Source organism: Stenella coeruleoalba (assembly GCF_951394435.1).
Source record: "Stenella coeruleoalba genome assembly, chromosome: 2".
Taxonomy (NCBI): Eukaryota; Metazoa; Chordata; class Mammalia; order Artiodactyla; family Delphinidae; genus Stenella; species Stenella coeruleoalba.
Genome location: NC_137147.1, coordinates 111,178,554 through 111,198,946, shown reverse-complemented (window position 1 = coordinate 111,198,946; position 20,393 = coordinate 111,178,554). Strand labels below are relative to the sequence as shown.

Below are 20,393 nucleotides of genomic sequence, written 5' to 3'. Positions count from 1 at the left end.
AGCCACTTCCAGACTAATATCTCTGATGAACTTCCAACAAAGCCACACCCTCCCTTTGGCAGCCACATGGCCAGATCTGCTGCCTAGAGGTGCCTATGTGTACAAAGGCATGGCTCCCAAAGTCTGTTCTGGAAAATCCATCTTGTGTCCCAAGGCACTGAATACTAGGGTGGTTTCATATGCCGTTTCCCAGCTAGTCAGTCCCTCTTTTATCTGCAAGCCCCACTTCCAGATCACTGGCCTGCACTGCCTCCCACTGGCCACCTCCTGATGGCCCCTGCATGGTGTGAGGCGGTGGGGGGAGAGGGGTACCCCTGGAGCTCTCCTCCCAGCCCTGGAGTGGAGTTGCCAGTGGCCTCTCAGGAACCAGTGTGCTGGGCCAGGAACGCCCCACCCACTTGGCAGAGCCCTGGCCCCTCCCATCCCACGCTGTACCCCATCCTGGGGCTCCTGCAGCTCTGAAAGCAGCCCAGGTTCACTGAGTTTCTAATAGTTTCTCCAGCCCACCGCTCCAGTTGCAGAGAAAATGGCAATTGCCGCAGGGGAAAACCAGCAGCCTCTGCCTGTCTTCCTGGCGTGGGAAGGGAGCAAAGGCATTTGTGAAGACAGCCTCTGCATAGGCCCCGCCCCAGGCACTCACCTGGCAGCAGCGATGGCCCTGGGGCTGCATGGGTCTGGAGGAAGAGAATTGAGGGGAAGAGTCCTGGCCCCTCCAGTGGGACCCCCCCCCCCAGTAGTCTCCTCCCTCTCTATAGTCGGGCAGGTGACACAAGAATGCTGGGACTCGGGGAGGACTCAGGGTGGGGACACCAGCCCAAGTCAAAGCCCATTTTGACGGAGCAACGATGAACCACAGCGAGAGTTCAGGGGGTGATATAAATATATTTTGAAAGCTGCCTGTGTACTCAGGGGTGAAGAACCAGCACAGAGGGCCGCCCAGGCCCAGCCACTTCCTCCCCCATTTCTCCACAGACCCACCCCACCCGCTTCTGTCTCCCTCTAGGCTAGGAGGAGGGTCAAGAGGGGTGTCCAGGGAGATGAGGGGGAAGTGTCGGGGGGCTAGGTGGAAGCAGCAGAGTGGCAGCATCATGCCCCAGGGCTGAGGGGCAGGAGACCAGCACTCTCCAGCTTGGGGCCTCAGGGCCTATTCCTCCAGGGTCTTGGGAATGGGGGGTGTGGGAGAGGCGCTACGGAGGACCCACGCGCCCTACTTCGCCCTTCCCTGTCTATCCCAGACCTACTCAACTCCCACCGTGCCTAAGAAAATGGGATGGCGTGAGGGGTAGGCACCACGGGCACGTGGGAGGGGGAGGGAGGGAGGGAGGGAGAGACGACTGAAACCCCCGCCCCCAGGTCAGCTACAATCAGGAGGACGGGTGGAAAAGGCAGCAGGTCCCCAGAAGGCCAGGAGAACCAGGAAAGGGGCAGGTGCCCCCACGGCCCTTGCGGTCACTGCAGCTGGGCCTACCACTAACAGCCCAGCAGCTCCACGCGAAGGGTGATGCGGTTGTGCCAGGCCACAGGCAGGATGCGCACAAAGCGAGCCAGGAAAGGCGCCTCAAACATGTTCTTCTTGTGGGAATTATTGTCCATGTTGCCAGGGAAGATCTAGAGACACAGAGGGGGTCAGGAGGGCCCCAGAGCCAGTCTTCCTCCCCTTAGGGCCCCGGATCCCACTCGCAGGGCATCCCTGGAGTGGGGAGGGAAGGACAGCTGAACACACACTCACCTTGCTTTCCACGGCCCCCTGGTCCCTGTACTCAGTCCAGTTCACACCATCGTCACCATAGGCCACCTTGTAGGCTGCCACATATTGGATGTGGCCAAAGTCTCGTGCCCCCTGGGTGATGATGCCAGTCACTCGCTTCTGAGAGCCCAGGTCAATCTACAGGAAAAAAAAAAAAAAATCCACCCCATCTTCTTTGCTTGGACCATCTCCAGTAAGGTGGGAAAAGGCAGACACACTGGGGCATACAATCTAGTCTTGGAAAAACTACTTCACTTGGCAGAGCCTCAGTTTTCCATCTATAAAATGGGCATAAATAATTCCACTTACTTTGTCAGACACTGTTAAGCACTTTGATGCAATGAAGCTCAGATTTCAGAGCCTGGGCTCCAGCCAACTCACTGCCAACCCCTCATAGGATAGGAACAGGGACAGGGGAGGCCATAGCCTACAGGGACATGAACTGCTCCTGAGGCCCCTGCAGGGCTGTCCACAGCCTGACATTGGTCCTGAGGACTCCAAAGGCAGGCAGCTCCTCACAGAACCCAGCCCCACAGGCTAATGTGCTTGTTGGGGCCCAGAGATGCCCCTCCTGCCCCCCAGTTCCCTGCCCATCCCAGGGAGCCTGCCAGCTGCCCCTGGGCAGGCAGTGCGAAGACCCAGGCTGCAAACCCAACTCACTGCCAACAAGCGGGTGAGCCCCAGGCAAATCCTCACCCTGCTGGGACCCAGTTTCCTCATCTATAAAATGAGTGGATGCTCTGGTTTTCCATGACTCTCCTGTGCTTCCCAATTTCAGTGAAATCCAAGGGCTGTCACATGGTGTGTTCTCAGACAGCGAGTTAGAGAGCATCCTCTGAGTGCAGGCAGAGAAATCCTGAGGTGTCCCTCCTCCATCCTGCCCTGCTGTACGTGGGCTCAGCCTTATCACTCTGTGGCAGCCAATGGAGGTGGCCCTACCCCTACACACACACACACACACACACACACACACACACACACACACACACACTCACCACCTGGGGCTGGGGGCCTTGGTGGAAGCAGCACTGAGCTCCCCCACCATCCCCCGCTCTGGAGTTACAGAATCAGGAGAAAGGTGGGGATGTGAGAGGAAGAAGGAGCAAAGCCGAACACAAACAAGGCCGTGCAGAAACTCCCTCTTGGGGAGCAGAAGCCTGGGTTGGGCCAGGGTCATAGATCCAACAGCCCCACCCAAACCCACCCAACGCCAGTCTACCCCAGCCCTGCACCCCAGGGGGAGCCTGACCCACCTGAAGCCACTCAGAGGCACTGTTGGTCTGGGCGGTCCAGGCGTTGAACTTGCCCTGATTATCCAGCCGCGCATAGGAGGGATACCAGCTAAAGGCACTGAGGCCCCAGGTTTTGTAGAAGCTGGAGGCTGTGATCTGCTTGCTGGGGATGGTGTTGTTCTTCAGGCCTAGGGGTTCGGCGCATCCTGCCAACAAGGGGTGAGCTGTCACCCAGATCTGGGGTCCACAGCCTCCCAGGGGTGTGAGCGTGAGGTGGTGAAGGGGAAAGAACTCTGTGGCTCCTGACCGACCTCTGGCATCCTCTTAGACAACAGACGGAAGATCCTTCCACTTTTAGGGCCAACCATTCTATTTGCTTACTGACAGCCCCACCCACTCCTCAGCTCAGCTCCCACCCAGCGCCCCTCACTTGCTCTGCACAGATCACCCACCGCTCTTCTCCCTCTGCACCACGGTAGGCCCTGATCCACCACCTCCACCCTCCTTCAAGGCCTGACTCATGGGACACCTCCTCCAAGAAGCCTGCCCTGACCACCTCACTTGGGTGGGACTTCTCCCTTCTCTGGACTCACAGCACTTCCTCTCTGTCACTCCTACAGTACAGCTGCTATTCACACCGCTGAGTCCTGGGATAACCGTCAAGAGTGCTAATAACAATCATCTCACTGACTCAGTGCTGACTTCAGTCATTTAATCTACCACACAAAAACCGGAACGAAGAGGATATTAGTAACCCCATTCCACAGATGAGAAAACTGAGGCTGAGAGACATTAAGCATTGTGCCCAAGTCTCACACACACACACACACACACTCCTAATCACCATGTCACACTGTGACACTATCTCCACCATTCCTGCACCAACCCAGAGCCGTGAAGGCCTGCCTGGTGGTGACCCGGCGATGAGCAGGACAATATTCCTGCCCTCTAGCAGGTGGAAGCAGAAAAGTCAGAATTCCTGGGGCTCAGGAACAACCCTGTATCCCTGCCCCACAGCCCCTCCCAGAGGGCCTTCACACATTGACTACCTGGCATGCTGTCAGAGAGGCCTGGGAGGGCTACCTGAGAAGCTGGCCTTGGTTTCACTCAGGCCTGCTCCAAACACTCAGGAATGTGCTGGCTGTTCTGCACCTGCAGGTGGCCAGAACAGTTGGGAACGGGCAGGAGATAAAACTCCCAAAAGAACGATGGGCGTGTCTCACACGTGGCAGAATCACCACTGTACAACTGCCTGTCCCTTTGCAAAGTCAGGAGTGGGAGAGTGGGCTTGGAAAGTCATGGCTCCATCTGGGAGCTGACTATAGAACCCAGTGCTTTACCTCACTGTCTCCCCACACGCTCACTCCCCTGCCAGTAAAGACATGTGCCTCCAGAGTGTGCTGATGCCGACCAATCGTACCATCTCCTCGTGACGGTGGTGCACCAGGTAACCTCTACCCTGCTCCCACAAAGAGAGGCTGCTGGGCTGGGAGGTGGCTCATCCCACGGCTCCAGACCTGGAGGGCCATGAGACCGGCCCAAGGCTGGAACACTCTGCAGAGGACACCAAGGCATCATCTGCCCACGGTGGACCCTTCTACAGATCATCTGCTTCCAGCAGTTCATGCCCCCATCACTTATGGCATGTCAGACAGCCTTCCACATAAAATGCCCTGGGCAGGGTGCCAAGCCGAGAGCAGGACTGTCAGCTCCACCACTCGCTATGCAACCCTGGGAAGTCCCTCCCCTCTCTGGTCCTCAGACTCCCCATCCATAAAATGAGGTACCAGAGCAGTGCTTCTCACAGATCACCTGGGGACCTTGTTAATATGAGGATTCTGTCTCAGAAAGTCAAGGGTGGGGCTGGGAGTTTGCATTTCTACAAGCTCCCAGGTGATGCTCATCCTCCTGGTCCATGGAGCTCACTTTAGTAGAAGGCTCTAATCTGCCCAATCCATTGACTCCACCACCCTGATCCAAGCCACCTTATCTTCCCACATGTCTCTCCCCTCACTCACAGTGGCCCTCTGCCCCCATTCTCCCTATACAGCCTAAGGGAGCTTTTCTAGACCCAACTCTAACCGTGTCCTATTAGCACTCCCTCCACAATGGCTGCCCCTTGTTCTCAGGATAAAGACCTGAATCCTTAAAATGGTCTACGTGGCCCCTGCCTGGTCCGTCTCTGCCTACCTCTCCAGCCTCATCACCCACCAAGCTACCCCTCATTCTCTAGGCTCCAGCTCCATTGGCCTCCCTTCTATCCTTCACATGCCCCAGGGCCTTCGCATGTGTCAGTTCCTTGCCTGGGATGCCCTTTCCAAGTTCTTCACGCGGCTTGATCTCCATCATTCAAGCCTCTACTCAAACGCCATCCAACACAGCAGTCCCCATGCCGTTCCCTCTCTTCACCCCAAGTCACCCTCATCACATCTCCCTCTAATGTTTCCTTCATAGTTCTTGCTGCTATCTGACCTTTCTTTTATTTGATCCTGGTTTCACATCAGCCTCCCTCATTAGAATGCAATTTCCATGAGGTCAGGGATCTCACCAATATTGCTCCCTAGAGCCAGGCACTCAGAAGGAGCTTAATAAATATCTTAATAAATGTCTATCTACTGAGTTAAATAACTAATCAATTCACCAAGGACACCTTGCCCGCTGGTGAAGAGGAATCCTGGTGCAGGGCATGCCCAGAAATGCCCAGACCTCAGCCCCACGCATGTGCACACAGGCACACACCAACACTCTCTCCAGGTGACCGGAATGCCTACAAGGGAAAGGAGATGGTCCAGTCCTTGAGGGAAGCAGACAGAAAAACTTCACTTCCTCGGCTTGCCAGACTCACCCTCTCTTGGCCTTGGAGGTAACCGGCTGTGACAGGCCTAGGCTGGAAATTAGCCAAAGGATTCAGACTATGACAGTGAGTAGTGAGGGACTCCAGGGAGAGGATCCCAGGGTGGGGGGGCCCCAGACCTGTCTATGTCCTTTACCAATCGCCTGAATTTCCTTTTAGCAAAAGGCAGTCTTTAACTCCCCACTTAAAACAGTTAGGCTTGGGGGACTTCCCTGGTGGTCCAGTAGTTAAGACTCCATGCTCCCCATGCAGGGGGCCTGAGTTCGATCCCTGGTCGGGGAACTAGATACCACATGCATGCTGCAACTAAGGATCCCGCATGCCGCAACTAAGACCTGGTGCAGCCAAAATAAATAAATATTTTTAAAAAAAAGAACAGTTAGGCTCAAAAAGCAGTGACCCTGGGAGCAAGAATATGCTGGCTCAAGTACATACTTAAAAAAAAAGACTAAACCCAGACAGTCACTGAACTGAGCTCTGAGTGGTATTGGGCAGTAACTAAAACGGGATAACAGAAAGAGGTGCCACAGTGGGTGGAAGGGGGAGCAGAGGGTGGGTCTTGGGTTAAGATGAGAAAGACAGAGAGCACCTCTGCTCTGCAGCTCTGCCTAGTGAGCCCTACAGTTCTGCCGGTGGCCAGCAGGTGGCACTGTGGCTGCAAAAAGAGGGAAATATCCAGGCCTCAGAGAAGGCAAGGCTGAGCTGAGCTGGGCAGAGACAAGGCCCTCAGCCCAACCTCTGCACCCTGACCTCTCCAGTGGTTAGATTTTTTATGACTCAGCAGAAACCTATCCCCTTCTGGCCCCCCATCCCTCCATCTGAGAATCTCTCCGGAAAGAGCAACAAGAATCACCATCCCCGGGCTTCCCTGGTGGCGCAGTGGTTGAGAGTCCGCCTGCCGATGCAGGGGACATGGGTTCCTGCCCCGGTCCAGGAGGATCCCACATGCCGCGGAGCGGCTGGGCCCGTGAGCCATGGCCGCTGAGCCTGCGCGTCCAGAACCCATGCCGCGCAACGAGAGAGGCCGCAACAGTGAGAGGCCCGCGTACCCCAAAAAAAAAAAAAAAAAAAGAATCACCATCCCCAGGGGACTTCCCTGGAGGTCCAGTGGTTAAGACTTCACCTTCCAATGCAGGGGGTGCAGGTTCGAACCCTGGTCAGGGAGCTAAGATCCCATATGCCTCTCAGCCAAAAAACCAAAACATAAAACAGAAGCAATATAGTAACAAAATCAATAAAGACTTTAAAAATTGTCCTCATCAAAAAAAAAGCACCATCTCCAGCCCTATGACCCTAGAAGTCCCCATGTTTCTCTTGAATGCAGGCTACAGGTTTGGGGGAAGGAACAGTGGATGGGTAGGTGTCAGAAGCCCAGGAATTCAGACCAACTTTTAATACCTACCAGCTGTGTGCCCCTGATAAACAATTTATCTGGGCCTCATTTTCCTCATTCATTCATTCACTCACTCATCCATCAATATTTACTGAGTGCCTATGAGCCAGGCTCTGTTCTAGGCACTGGGAATGCAGCAGTGAACAAAACAAACTCCTTGCCCTCGTGGAACTGACATCTGCAAAACAGAACGAATGCTACATGTTCTAGAAGCTCAAGGAACCAATCAGAGTTAAGTGAAAATATTTTGAAAATTGAAGTGGTGTCTTTTTTCCTCTACCAACCAGCAAAGAGCAAACACCTGGGCAGGACTGCTGATGGCCAGATGATCCCTCTTGTGGCCATCTCCTGTGACAGCCCAAGTTCCTGGGCCTTGCTGCCACCCTACTCAGCTCAGCTTGGCTGAGAAAAGAGGGGGCAGGGAAAGCCATCTCCGAGGATTACAGAGCCTCCAGCACTCACCATTCAACTCACAGCCAAGGAGCTCAAAGCGAAGGGTGCAGCCCCGGTGGCAGATCACGGGCACCAGTCTCACATACTGCACCTCCAGAGGGGTTTCAAACAGGTTGACCTTCAGGCCGCTGTTGTCCACATTACCCATAAATATCTAGGAGAGAAGAGGCAGACTGGAGGAGTGGGTCAGTGTGGGCAGTCCCACTTCCTGGGGTGGTCTCCCCCTCCTCTTTGGGCCCGGAGGCAGAGGTGGGCTTAGCAGAGCCAGAAGGGGCTCAGCCCTTCCTCTGGCCACCTCACAGCCCTCAACACAGATTCCCTTTTTCAGATCTTCCTTGGTCACCATGGGGCCTGGGCATAAAGCCCCGTCTTTCGCACAGGGCCACCTATGATCTATAGGGTGCCTCTGTGCAAATTAGGAAAAGGTACTCCTTTCTCAAAAGACGTTTTTATAACCATTTTCCCACAGATAGAAGCACACAAACATGACGTGAATGGTGCTGACTTAGTAATGACACCAGTATACAACCTGTATGACTGTACATGGTATCCCTGACGGCTCTGAATGCATCCCATATCCACCACTACCGCCACCCTCAACGAGTCACTGAACCTTTCTGAGTCTCACTATTCTTATCTATAAAGTGGGGCTATTACTTTTAACCACAGAGCACAGGCACAATCTGGGTTTCCCAAATTCTTCAAACCAAGATACACCTCATGGCCAATCACCCAGGGCACTCTCACCTCATTGGGGGCCCTCAAACGGCGCTGGAGCCCCAGGGGTTGCTGACCACAGCCCTTCTTTAGGGCTCACGACAAACCTCACCTTATCTCCTGACTCCCCTGCGCCCTGGATGAACTGGAACTTGCGCCCATTGGTGCTGTAGGCCACCTTGAAAGTCTTCAGGTACTCGGCACTGCCTGCACGGCTAGCACCCTGCGTCACCACACCCGTCACCCGCATCTTCCGCATCAGGTTCACCTGGACCAGGACAGGAAGGACAGAACCCCTATCTCCCAGGTTCTTTTCACCGCCATCACTCCCCCAGCCCAGAAGGAGAACAACCCAAGCAGGACAAATAAGCGCGGCTTTCTCATCTGGCCCTCTCCAGGCTTTGGGCCCAGTGCTCAGGGAAGCACACAAGGACAAGCTTCCAGAGGCCTCGTACAGTGCAAAGAGCCCCTCTACAGCCTAGCGTTCACTCCCCCTCATCCTGCCCACGCACTCCAGGTCCCCCAAAGCTGCCCTCTACTTAAAGCTACTTCACCCGTGGGAACCTGCTACCACGCTACCTGGATCCCGGTTATGAATCCTCCCGGGGTGACCCCCAAATGCAGGTGCACTCATCCCATCTTCTTCATTCCCATCACGCTACGCACCCCTGAGCCGTCCCTTCCATACCTGGATCCAGGGGCTTCTGTCGTAGTTGCTGGATGTCCATGCGTTGACAATGCCCGTGAGGTGCAGGCGGGCCAGATACGGGGCCCAGCGCTGCAAACCCATGAAACCCAAGTGCATGGACGAGGCAGAGATCTGGGAGTCGGCGATAGCGCCCGTCTCCATGCCCAGCGGCGAGATGCAGACTGAGGGGGGAGGGGGCAGTCAGAGGGCCACCCGAGCATGCGGGGCCCAGAGGACACAAGAACAAGACAGTGTGGCCTCTGCCGGGGACCCAGAGCAGAGACCATGAAGGGACAATGAAGGGCAAGGAGATACCAAGACAAGGTGCACAGTGAGGAAGAGAGGGGCCGGGCAGAGTCACTGGGGGTTGGGACCCTGGGCTGCCAGAAGGTTCTAGGGCAGGCCGGCACTCATGGTACTGCCATGACTGGCAGCTGGTGTCCCTCACCAGGCTGCAGGAGGTGGTCTCGTTCTTACAGGATATGGAGCAGCAATTATTCGAGGGGGGGGTGGGCTGCTGAGTGAATAGCAGCGTGGCCTCCTCTTCCTTCGTGCCCCCGCCCCATCAGGAGGACCGCCACACCCAGCCCGGTCCCTGGTTCCCCCAGGAGGATGGCTGCGGAAGAAGCGACGCCTCAGACAGCAGTGAACATTACTCGTACTGCACATAAAGCAAGAAGCACATCTGCCTGGAGGTTTCTAGAATCCCACTGGCAGGAGTTTTCTGGATGGGGTGTGAGTGCCATTCTGTTTTCCCTCATACCCTTTGCCCCTTCTAGCTACTGGTCCTGACCCAGCCATCTGGGAAGCTGCCCCTGGCCAAGCGATGTGGTCCTTGGGGGCCGAGCCTGTGTGCCTGGGGCTCAGCTCCCAAGCAGAGAACCCGGGACAGATCCACTCTCATTCCAAAATCCCAGGCTCACACCAAGCTCGGTGTCTGACATTCTCGCAGGGAGAGTGAGGCACGAGGGAGGCCATACACCCGAGATCAGAGCCGGCCACTGGCTGAGCAGAGACCTGAAGCCAGGTCTGCTCTGCTCTGTCCTCACAGCCCCCATGCCCACACCCAGAGGGCCCCAAACGTGCATTCTTTGGGCCTGTGGGGTCCTGGTGGGCTCCAAGGAAACACACCATGTAACAGATAAGGAGGGGCTGCAAAGGTCTCTCTGGGGGTGTTCCTCCAGCTTTGTGGTCGCCTCCTGCCTTCTGCCCCAGGTGCTGGACAGACCCCAGGCCAAGAAGCAGAAGGAGGCTAGATGAGTAATCCCCACTCAGGCACACCCAGGGTTACCTGGGCTAACCCAGCAGCGTAATTAGTGGGCCCACCTGGCCCCACCCAGGGCTCTGTCAGCTTTGGCGACCCCGCCCCCCCACATTCCTCCACCCAATATCTCAGACACATCGGCCTCAGCCCAGGGCCCAGGGCCCAGGCCCTCGGGGCTGTCTCCTCTAACATGAAGGGCGACACAGGCACTTCATCTGCTCTCCCCAGGAGTCAGCTCCCACCGGGCTGGCCCTGCCCTCCCTCCTCCTCCCAGAGCCCAGCCCCACGTCTGCCTACAGCAGGAGCACCTGCCCCCTGCCCACAGGGCTCAGTGACAGAGCCACCGGACTGCAGACGTCTGGCACCGCCACCCCTACTCCCCCTACCCCTGCACCTAGACATGACCTCGCCGCCCCACAGCAAGTGAGGAAGAGTCCTGGGTTGTGGGAGGGACCCCAGCCAGGCCAGGAGGGAGATGGCGTGCACAGACAATGCTGGCCAGGTCTGCCGGGTACCCGCCCAGCACCGGTCTGTGGCCACGTGGATGACCAACCAGGCCAGGCGGGTCAGCCCCTCTGCACACGCAGGGCCTCTGAGCGCCTGACCGTGAGGGGATGACCCAGCCTGCCCAGGCCTCTCCCTCTTCCCAGAGCTCTGTGATGAAGCCAGAGATCAGACCTGGGCCAGAACTGTCAAACCCTGAGGCTCAAACCTTAACTAACCTCCTGGGCCCCAAAAGATTAAGAATCTGTTGGTTTTCCCCTCTTGGTAGAAAAATGTCAAGACTTTACCCTAATGCTGTGTGTCTGATTCATGGTGACATAAAATAACACTCCCACGACCTCTGGGGTTACCACCAGCCCTCACTCCCCTGCAGAGACATTAGGCCTGGCCTGTAGTCCCAGGAGAGAGGGCCAGGCAGGAAGAAGCCTGGGGAGGGACAACAGGGTCCCCCGCCCCTCCCCCACACACCACCCCGGCCTAACTGAGGCTCTGTCCACTTCCTCAATGCACCCTGACCCAGGAATAAGGCCAGCACACTGCCTGGGCTGCCAGGACTGTGGCTCAGGGTCTGCCCCCTGGAACAGGCACCCCCAGATACTCACCAATCTCACAGTGGATGCCTGTGTAGCCATGAGGGCACTCGCAGATGTACTGGGTGAAGACATCCCCTCGGTGGAAGTCGTCAATCACCTGGCATTCGGCATCATTGTGGCAGGGATTTGGGAAACAGGGACCTGGGGAGAGGGAGGCAGGTGAGATGGGCAGGTGATCAGGAAGGAGCTGGGGACAGGCAGAAGCGCCAAGCCCAAAAGGACCCTCCGCCCAAACTTGGCCCACTGCCCGCTTCCCCCAACCATCTCGTCCCTCCCCCCTCCCAATCTGCCCGATGGGGCCTGGGCCAGCCTGGAGCCAAGAAGGGTCACGGGTAGGTGAGTCAGCCCAAGTGAAGGAAGCACCCAGCTTTCCAAGTGGCCTGGGAGCTTCCAGGAAAAAGCTGGCGGGCAACAGGAGGGGTGCTGGGGACCAGTGTCCACTTCAGGAGGAGCTCAGCCCAGCAGCCTGGGCTGCAACTGGGAGCCAGTGGGAAGTGGCAGGTATGTCCCAGGGCGGGTACCTCTCTCAGTCTCATTGCATATGAGGCCCGTGAAGCCTTCAGGGCAGAGGCAGTGGAAGGGGGGTTTTCTGTCCTGGTCCAACAAGCAGGTCCCACCATGCAGGCACTGGCTGGAGTCACAGAAGTCACCTGCAATAACAGTTCTGAGTCAGGAACAAGTCGTTCATTGAGTAAATATCTGGGGGGCCAACTACCATGTACGTCCTGGGCCCCTGAGACAGAGAAATCAGATGCAGTCTAGGCCTCAAGAAGCCAGAGGAAAGCGGCAGACAAGTCACCACATAATGAAGAGGGGCCATGAGCTCTGACGGAAGCCTGCATGAGGGGCCAGCGGAGGATGGTTTCTGCCAGGGAGCAGGAAGTTTCAGAGGTGGGGACATTTGAGCTAGTTTAAAAGTCAGAGAGGGAGGGACTTCCCTGGCAGTCCAGTGGTTAAGACTCTGTGCTTCCAATGCAGGAGGCACAGGTTCGATCCCTGGTCAGGGAACTAAGATCCCACATGCCCTGTGGCATGGCCAAAAAAAAAAAAAAAAAAAAAGTCAGAGTGGGAGGGTGTCAGGCTGGGGAATGAGGAAAGAACTTTCTTCAGAAAAGCAGAAGCACAGAGGACATGGTATGCTGGAGAACAGTAAGACATCGCTGAAAAGGGAGACTGGCAGGGACTCTTAAGAATGACAAGTTTAGACTTTTCAACCTGCAGAACAAGGGCTCTTAACCTTCCTTTAGTCTCCCCATCATTGTCCACCAGGAAAAAACTGTCAGAGATTCTCAAGCATGAGGTGGGAGTGGGGAAGCCATTTCTTAGTTGGGGATGGAGAATGTCAAGCAAAGGCCATCTGCAGAGATGTGGATGCGCTGCCCAGGGTGGGGAGGCATCCTGTAGCTACACAAAGATCCCTCTGGCTCTGTGTGGAAACAGGACGGGAGCAGGTGAGGTAGGAAACCAGGAGAGCATCAGGGAGGCTGTCACAGGCCTCCTGGTAAGGCAGGAAGTCAGGCGAAGGGGTGAGGAAGAAGGACAGATTTGAGAAAAACTGGACAACGAGTAGAGGTGGGAAGAGGGCTAGAGAGGACATCACAGCTTCCGGCTGGGGCCCTGGCTGACAGATGTGCACTGTTAGCCTGTCCCCAATCCCTTGACTCGAGTGAACTTCAGCCCACTAGGTCAGCCAGGCCTGCAGAGCACCTTCTAGCTGACCTTAGCATCCCAGAAGGGCTGCCTCAGACCCCACACCCAAACCCGTCATTTGGGGTAAAACATGAGACATCTTTTTTCCTCACTGCAGAGTCAAGCCATCCCAGGCTGGAGGCCCTCCTGAGATCCCAAAGCTCCAGAGACCAGGGCGGGGGCTCCAAGGAAGGGAACACTGTTAGTGAGCAATGGAGGCCTCAGAGCTCCACCTCAGCGTGGGCCTCGGGAGCTTAAGGAGGCTCCCAATGAGCTATTAGTCACTGGCTTTAAATAGCAGGTTAATCCCCTCCCTGACCTGACAGGCTGGTGGGCACTGCCACGGCAGAGGCTTGAGAATGGCCAGAGCCCTGGGCTCCCGACCAGGCAAGGTCCAACTCCCCTCCCTCCCCCTCCCAAAGTGCCCTCTCCCTGTACTGCTCCAGGGCAAAGCAGGTGAGTGGGCAAAAGGGAAAGGGAAAGGTCTCCCCTATCTGGCAGGCCCTTGACTGACTCACCTGTGCACTGCAGCTGTGGTACTTCCCCCTTCCCACAAAGCCAGGTCACCCTCCACAAAACCGCCTTTCGAATTTCAGTGTCCTACCCTCTTTGGGAGATTTCCCCAGGGACATTTTGCCAGGGCTTAGGCTCTGGGGCCAGAGAGGAGTGGCAAGGGACTTTTAAGACCCAGCCAGCTCTCCATGTCTCAGGGGAGCTTGGAGAGGCCTTAGGCTTCCACTCCAAGCCTGGGGGTCAGACTGGCACCGGATGGCACAGCCAGGGCTCATCTGGGACCCACCCACCCACCCCCAACTTGCTTCAGCCAATCTTATTTCTATGAGAAAATGATGGAGGGGGTGCCTGAAGAGTCTTTGCCATCTCCCCCCACCCCGTGGGCACCCTTTCCTCAGCCCACTGTGAAGCGAATAGGGCATCCCCATGACCACCCTGCTGGAGGCCCAGCTGCCAGCACGATGCATCCTAGGCGGGGGAGGAGGACCAAGGAAGATAAACCAGCAGCCCAAGGCCGCAGGGGGAGGGGTGTAGTCAGGAGCCGCCACCTCAGGAGAAAGCCCTTTTCCAAGTCCCTCCCCAGGCTCCTTGCCCCCTCTTGGGTCCCAGCTGGAGGTCCTTCCATTCCACCGACTCCCCAGCCCTTCGCTTATCTGACCAGACACCTACTTTGAAGCAGAGGATAAAATTCCAGTGAACTGACCAGCCGCCAGGGCTGGGAAGGGAGTTACCAGGGAAAGTTGGCTGGAGAAGACTTATCAATACAAGAGTCCTAGAAACTTCCTGGTGGAAGGAGCGCGCGAGTCAGACACAGTTCAATGGCCTCATTTTACAGATGGGAAAAGAGAGGCCCGACACAGCGGATTCCTTTGTTCTGTGTAAGCCACATCCCTGGGGGAGGCTGGGCTGTCACCCAGTGTCCCGAGTCCCCGCCCAGCGCTCAAGCCTCTATCACCGGCCAAAAGCCCTCCGGCGCGGAGACAGCAGGAGAGGCCGAGAGCATCCCCGCCTCCCTCCCGGGCGCAGCCGGAGAGGTCGCCCCTCCGCTTGGCGCCGGCTCTTTGACCAAGTTTGTAAACAGTGGAAGTAGAGGGAGGGCGCGGCGGCGAACTTCCGAGCGGCGCGGAGAGGAGGGGCGAGGGCGAGAGGGCGGCGCGATCGACTCACCGGAGAAGGCGAAGAGTCCCGAGGCGCAGAGGAGCGCGCCGCAGAGCGCGGCCAGCACACGGGGGCACGGCATGGTGTGGAGATGCGGGCCCGAGACCCGGCGCTCGGGCTGTTCAGACCCGGCGGTTCTCACTCCTTCTCCTGGACGGGAATAAATCAGGCAGCGCAGCACCTCCCACTGGGCCACGTGCTCCGCCCAGGCCCGCCAGAGGCGGACTTGGGGCGGGGCTCCGCGGCTGGGAGGGGATGCGGGGGGAACCGAGGGCTCCGCGGCCACCCACTCCAGCTCCGGCCACGCCCGGCATCCCGCGTGGTGTTGGTGGTGACCAGGCCCTGAGTCCTGAGTCGACTGGGCTAGAAAGGGCTCAGAAGGAATTGTTTGTTCTTTGCTTTTTGATTTTTTAACTGTTGGCTTCAGAAAATATGCTAAACCTTATTCATAATAAGAAAAATGCAAATTACGAGTACCATGTTTCAGTTATCAGATTGGCAAGTATCAAATTATTAGCGCACTGTTAGTGCGAGGCTACGGGAACAGGCTCAAGGGAGAAAATGTAAACTGGTTCAAGTTATCAAGAGAGCTGTGTGGTAGTATCTATGAAAACGACAAATGCTGAGACAGTAAGACCTAGCAATTCCACTTACAGGAATTCACTCTACCAAAACTGACACGTATAAAATGACATACACAACGATATCATAGTATATCATAGCGGCATCCTTTGAAATGGTAAGAGACTAAAAAAAAAAAAGGAATCAGCATAATTTTTCTGTAAAGGGCCACATAGAAAATACTTGAGGATTTTCAGGCCATAAAGTCTCTGGGGCAACTATTCACCTCGGCCCTTGTAGCAGGAAAGCACCTCAATATTCCAGGAAATGAGCATAGCAGTTGCTCAAGGGGAAGGTAAGCAGGGTGTCAGGGTGGGAAGAGACTTGCTTGTCATGGTTGACTCTTTCCTAAATGATTCTTTTTTATCGTGTGCAGGTATTACATATTTACAAAAAATAATAATTTTAATAATAGTGTTCTAGTCAGACTAGACAAAGGAAAAAAAAAAAAAAGAGCAGCCAGATATCCCCCCTACCAGGTATGTTGATACCTAAGTTGGGACTAGAGTCAGACATAACTACTGGCAGGAGGCCCTTCTTAAAACTATTCAGAAGGAAAATCACTACCTATGATCAACTCAATAGCCACAGAAAACGCATTTGGTAAAAAACCCCTTCATGATAAAACAATCAACAAACCAGGAGTAAAAGGGAGCTTTCTCACCTGATATAGAATATCTATGAAAAACTCACAACTAATATCATGCTTAATGGTGAAAGACTGAATGTTTCCCCTACAATCAGCAACAAGATAAAGAGATCTGCTCTCACCCCTTCTATTCAACACTGCAATGAACGTTCTAGCCAGGACAATTAGGCAAGAACTAGAAATAAAAGACATCGAGGTTGGAAAGGAAGAAGTAACACTATCTCTGTCTGTATTCACAGATGACACACTCATATATAGAAAAATCTAAAGAATCCACACACCAAAAAAAAAAAAAGTCTATTAAAACCAATAAATGAGTTGAGCGAGGTCACAGGATACAAGGTTAGTGTACAAAAATCTTGTGTAGTTTTTACACGGGAAATGAACAATACAAAAATGTGATTAGAGTTCAGTGGGATGGTATCTCCTTGGCCTGAATACTTTCTTACCCAGTACTAGATAATTTCAGGTCTTAGTTAGTGCTGCAAAGACAACACAACAATATGATGTGATTTGAATAAGGAGGAGGAAAGGGGGACATGTTTAAACAGGGTGGCCCAGAAAGGCCTCTTTAAAAAGGTAATTTTCACACTGACCCTGAATAAGAAGCCAGCCTTAGAAGGATCTGAGGAAGCAAAAGCTCTGAGAAAGGAACAGAACAGAGAGCTCAGAAATTGACCACAATATATACACCGACATGGTCAACTGAATTTTGACAAAGGTGCCATGGCAATACAATGGAAAAAGGATGGTTCTTTCAATTAATGGTACTGGAAGAATCATATGCCAAAAACATAATAAAAACAAAGTTAAACTTCACATCTTATACAAAATTTAACTCAAAATGGATCATAGACCTAACTCCAAAACAGAAAACTATAAAACTTCTAGAAGAAAGTCTGCATGACTTCTGTTTGGGTGATGAGCTTGAAATGCAATACTAAAAGCAGGATCCATGAAAGAAAAATTGATAAGTTGGACTTTATCAAAAGTAAACAGTTTGCTCTGTGAAAACACTGTTAAGAGAATTAAAGACAAGCCTCACACTAAGAAAACATTTGCAAATCACATATGTTGTAAAGAACATGTATCCAGAATAAAGAACTGTTAAAACTCAAAAATAAGAAAACGCACAATCCAGTTTTTTAAATGGGCAAAAAATCTAAACTGACAAAGGAGGTAAATGGATGGTAAATAAGCATATGAAGAGATGCTCAACGTAATTTTTCACTAAGAAAATAAAAATGCAAACAACCATTTAATACCACTGCAGACCTACTGGAATGGCTAAAATCCAACAAAACTTCATCATACCAAATGCTGACAATGATGCAGAGCAATAGGAACTCTCATTCACTGCCCATGAGGATGCAAGATGGTACAGCCATTTTGGAAGACAGTTTGGTGGTTTCTTATAAAGTTTAATATAGACTTACCATATGACCCAGGAGCAGTTACACTCTAGATGCTTACCCAAGTGAATTAAAACATATGTCAACATGAAAACCTGTACACAAATGTTTACAGCAGCTTCATTCATAGTCATCAAAAACTGGAAGCAACCAAGATGTCCTTCAATAGGTGAATTGGCAAACTGTGGTGTAACCATATGATGGAATAGTATCTGTGATAAAAAGTACTGAGATATTGATTCACACGACAACACGGGTGAATCTTAAACGCATTTTGCTAAGATAGAGAAGACAGACCAAAAAAGCTAAATGTTATATGATTTCATTCACATAACGTTCTGGGAAAAGTAAAACTATAGGGATGAAAAATGGATGAGTGGTTGCCAGGGGTTTGGGGAAGCAGGAGTGGTTAACCGCAAAAGGGAAGTATGGGGGAGTTTTTAGGTGATGGAATATTCTGTATAATACTAGGATGGTAGATACATGATGCTACCCAACTGCCAAATCCATAGACACTATAGCACAAAGAGTGAAATTTAACATATGCAAATTTTAAAAAATCAACCGGGATGCTGGGGGGCACCAGATTGTGACAAAAGAATCTAACTTTATTGCAAATGTATGACAAAACGTCAGTGCGAGTTGTTGTTATATGAGGAGAGAAGTGGAGTGGAGAGGAACTGACCTAAGTAACTTTGGAAAACAGTGTTTTGACTGGAAACTATAAGGCTAAAGACAAACGGAACTGTACATAATCCCTGAAACCTAGTCAGTAAAGTCAATAAAAGTCACTAAAATTGTTTTTCATGGGGATTCTGGTTAACACGCGCATGTATGCTGGGGCTTAAACAAGTAAGTAAATGGATGGTTGATGGTAGGAGTCAGACTTCTCACTGTTGGAGAAGGAAGTTATAGATAAGCAAGGGAGGAGGCTGGAATAATCCACATGGTACTACATTAATCAGAGATACCAGTAGGACTTCGTGTTTAACTTAACCTAGATACAGACGGGTAGGTACAGAAATTATTATAGATATGTGTGTATACAAGGGTTATAATACATATGTTTATTTCCTAGCTCTGTCTGCTGAGAGGGACTAGAAACAGTGACACCCCAGTAGCAATGAGCACCTCAGTGTTCAGACCTTGGTCTCCAATACCATTCGCCAATAAAAGAGATGAGAGTTCCTTGGAGAAATGGCTGTTTCTAGGACAGGGAGAATGTAAGATGAGCCTGGAGCATCCAGAAAGTGCTCAAATGCTCTCCAATGACAGCAGCTATGTATGCATTGGGAGACAGATTGGTGTTGTAGGCAGTGGGCTCCCTGTGACTGGAGAGATTTAAGCAAAGGGCATGTGTCAGGGGGACAGTGTTTGAGAGGCACAGTGAGGACAGGTGATCTCTGAGGTCTACGTTCTCTCAGAGATGCTGGTTTACAATTACGTATTTGTCAACACTGCCCAACTCCATCCAGGTGGAGAGGAAGGAAGAGTTTGCCTGGTCCAGCCCCTCTTCTTCTGCTCTCCAGCTTCTGTGAATGCAGGCATCACATGGGCTGGAGCAGAATAGCACAGCAGTCCCATCCTCACACTCTCCAAATGCACACCCCCTTTCCAAGACCACATGCTCAAAGCACACATCATGATCTATGAGCAAATATCTCAGCCCAGGGAATGAACAACCTCCTTTTGTTTTTAAGCCAAAGGCCAAGGGCCAGGGGCCAGCGCTGGAGAATAAATATGCTTTCAGTTTAAAAATGTAAAAGTGTTTTCTCTCTGAAACCAAATGGGTGGGCCAAATTCTGAGGTTCCTTTATGTGATTTTCCTCACTTCTGTTGGGACTTCTGTTGACCACTGTGCTCACTAATTTCCCTGGTGACTTCCTCCACCCTAACTAATTTCCCCTTCTCTGAACTCCTGAAGCTCTGACGCTCAGAGCAGCCAATGGTCTCCTGTGCACAGTTGAGTGGCGCCCTGTGATGCCTCCCCACCTGGTTTGTCTGCTCCTCTGAGACGGGCAGTTGGGTGTTTTACAGAAGATTTAGACCTGGGACCTGGATTTGAGCCCCAGCTTCCCATCTTAGCTGCCTGGTAACTCTACCAAGCTGCTAATCAGGCACATTTATTTTCTTCATTCAAAGTTTGCTTCCTTTCCTCCTTCCCAGGAGGTCAGTGGCATGAAAGGAAGTTGCCTTGCTGGTCCAGAGCAGTTCTACGAGTGAGCATCTTGTGTGGAAAAGAAATACACCCACACCGGGGTTGGGGATTTGGTCTGCAGAGCAGAAAGGACGTGGAAGAAATGCCTTGGAAAGATCTATTTTTAAAGGGCTTTGCTCAAAGCCAGCCGGACATCTGGACAACCCATCTCTTGCCTGCGTCCAGAGCAAGGCCATTTCCGGAAGAATATCAAGTCCTTTCTTGGAAATCAACCTAGGGATGGTTGGGCAGATGGTTGGCAGAGCCCCAGGTTGGGCAGGGTCAAGGGGTGGTTAGTAAAGCACAGGCCCAGGAGGGTTTGTCACAGGCTAACCTCACCCCCCCACCCCCAAGCAACACTCTCTCATCCTCCAGCTGAAAGGACCTCCCTTTAAGGGTAGGGGTTCCTTGTCTCTGACCTGTCTTCTTTCTCCTACTGCTGCCCCCTTTTCAAGTCAGCAGCCCCAGGAGAATTTGTCAGACACTCATTTTGCCATTTCTTCCAAGAAAAAGTCAACCCTCTTGTTAAAAAAAATGAGACAACAGGTCCAAAATGGAATCACTTGTGTTAAAGCCCCATTTTAGCAAACCAAGACTTAATACCTAACCCAATTGCAGTTACAACCTCCCCCAGGAATGTAATCTTTAACCAACCTGAAATTACCTGGTCAGCACTAATGAGATATTCCGTTCCCCTTAGGAGGGCAAC

At 52.9% G+C, this 20,393-nt stretch overlaps 1 protein-coding gene across 1 annotated transcript; it reads right to left on the bottom strand.

Moving 5' to 3' along the window:
• Nucleotides 1–868: 868 nt before the first annotated feature.
• Nucleotides 869–14,992, bottom strand: MFGE8 (milk fat globule EGF and factor V/VIII domain containing). The gene is made up of 9 exons (XM_079910482.1): nucleotides 14,815–14,992; nucleotides 11,967–12,095; nucleotides 11,455–11,586; nucleotides 9,085–9,266; nucleotides 8,509–8,664; nucleotides 7,689–7,833; nucleotides 3,001–3,185; nucleotides 1,730–1,885; nucleotides 869–1,608 (listed from the first exon to the last, which is right to left on the bottom strand). The coding sequence occupies exons 1-9, from the start codon at nucleotides 14,885–14,887 to the stop codon at nucleotides 1,471–1,473; spliced, it is 1,296 nt and encodes a 431-aa protein (XP_079766608.1). The 5' UTR covers nucleotides 14,888–14,992; the 3' UTR covers nucleotides 869–1,470.
• Nucleotides 14,993–20,393: the final 5,401 nt, after the last annotated feature.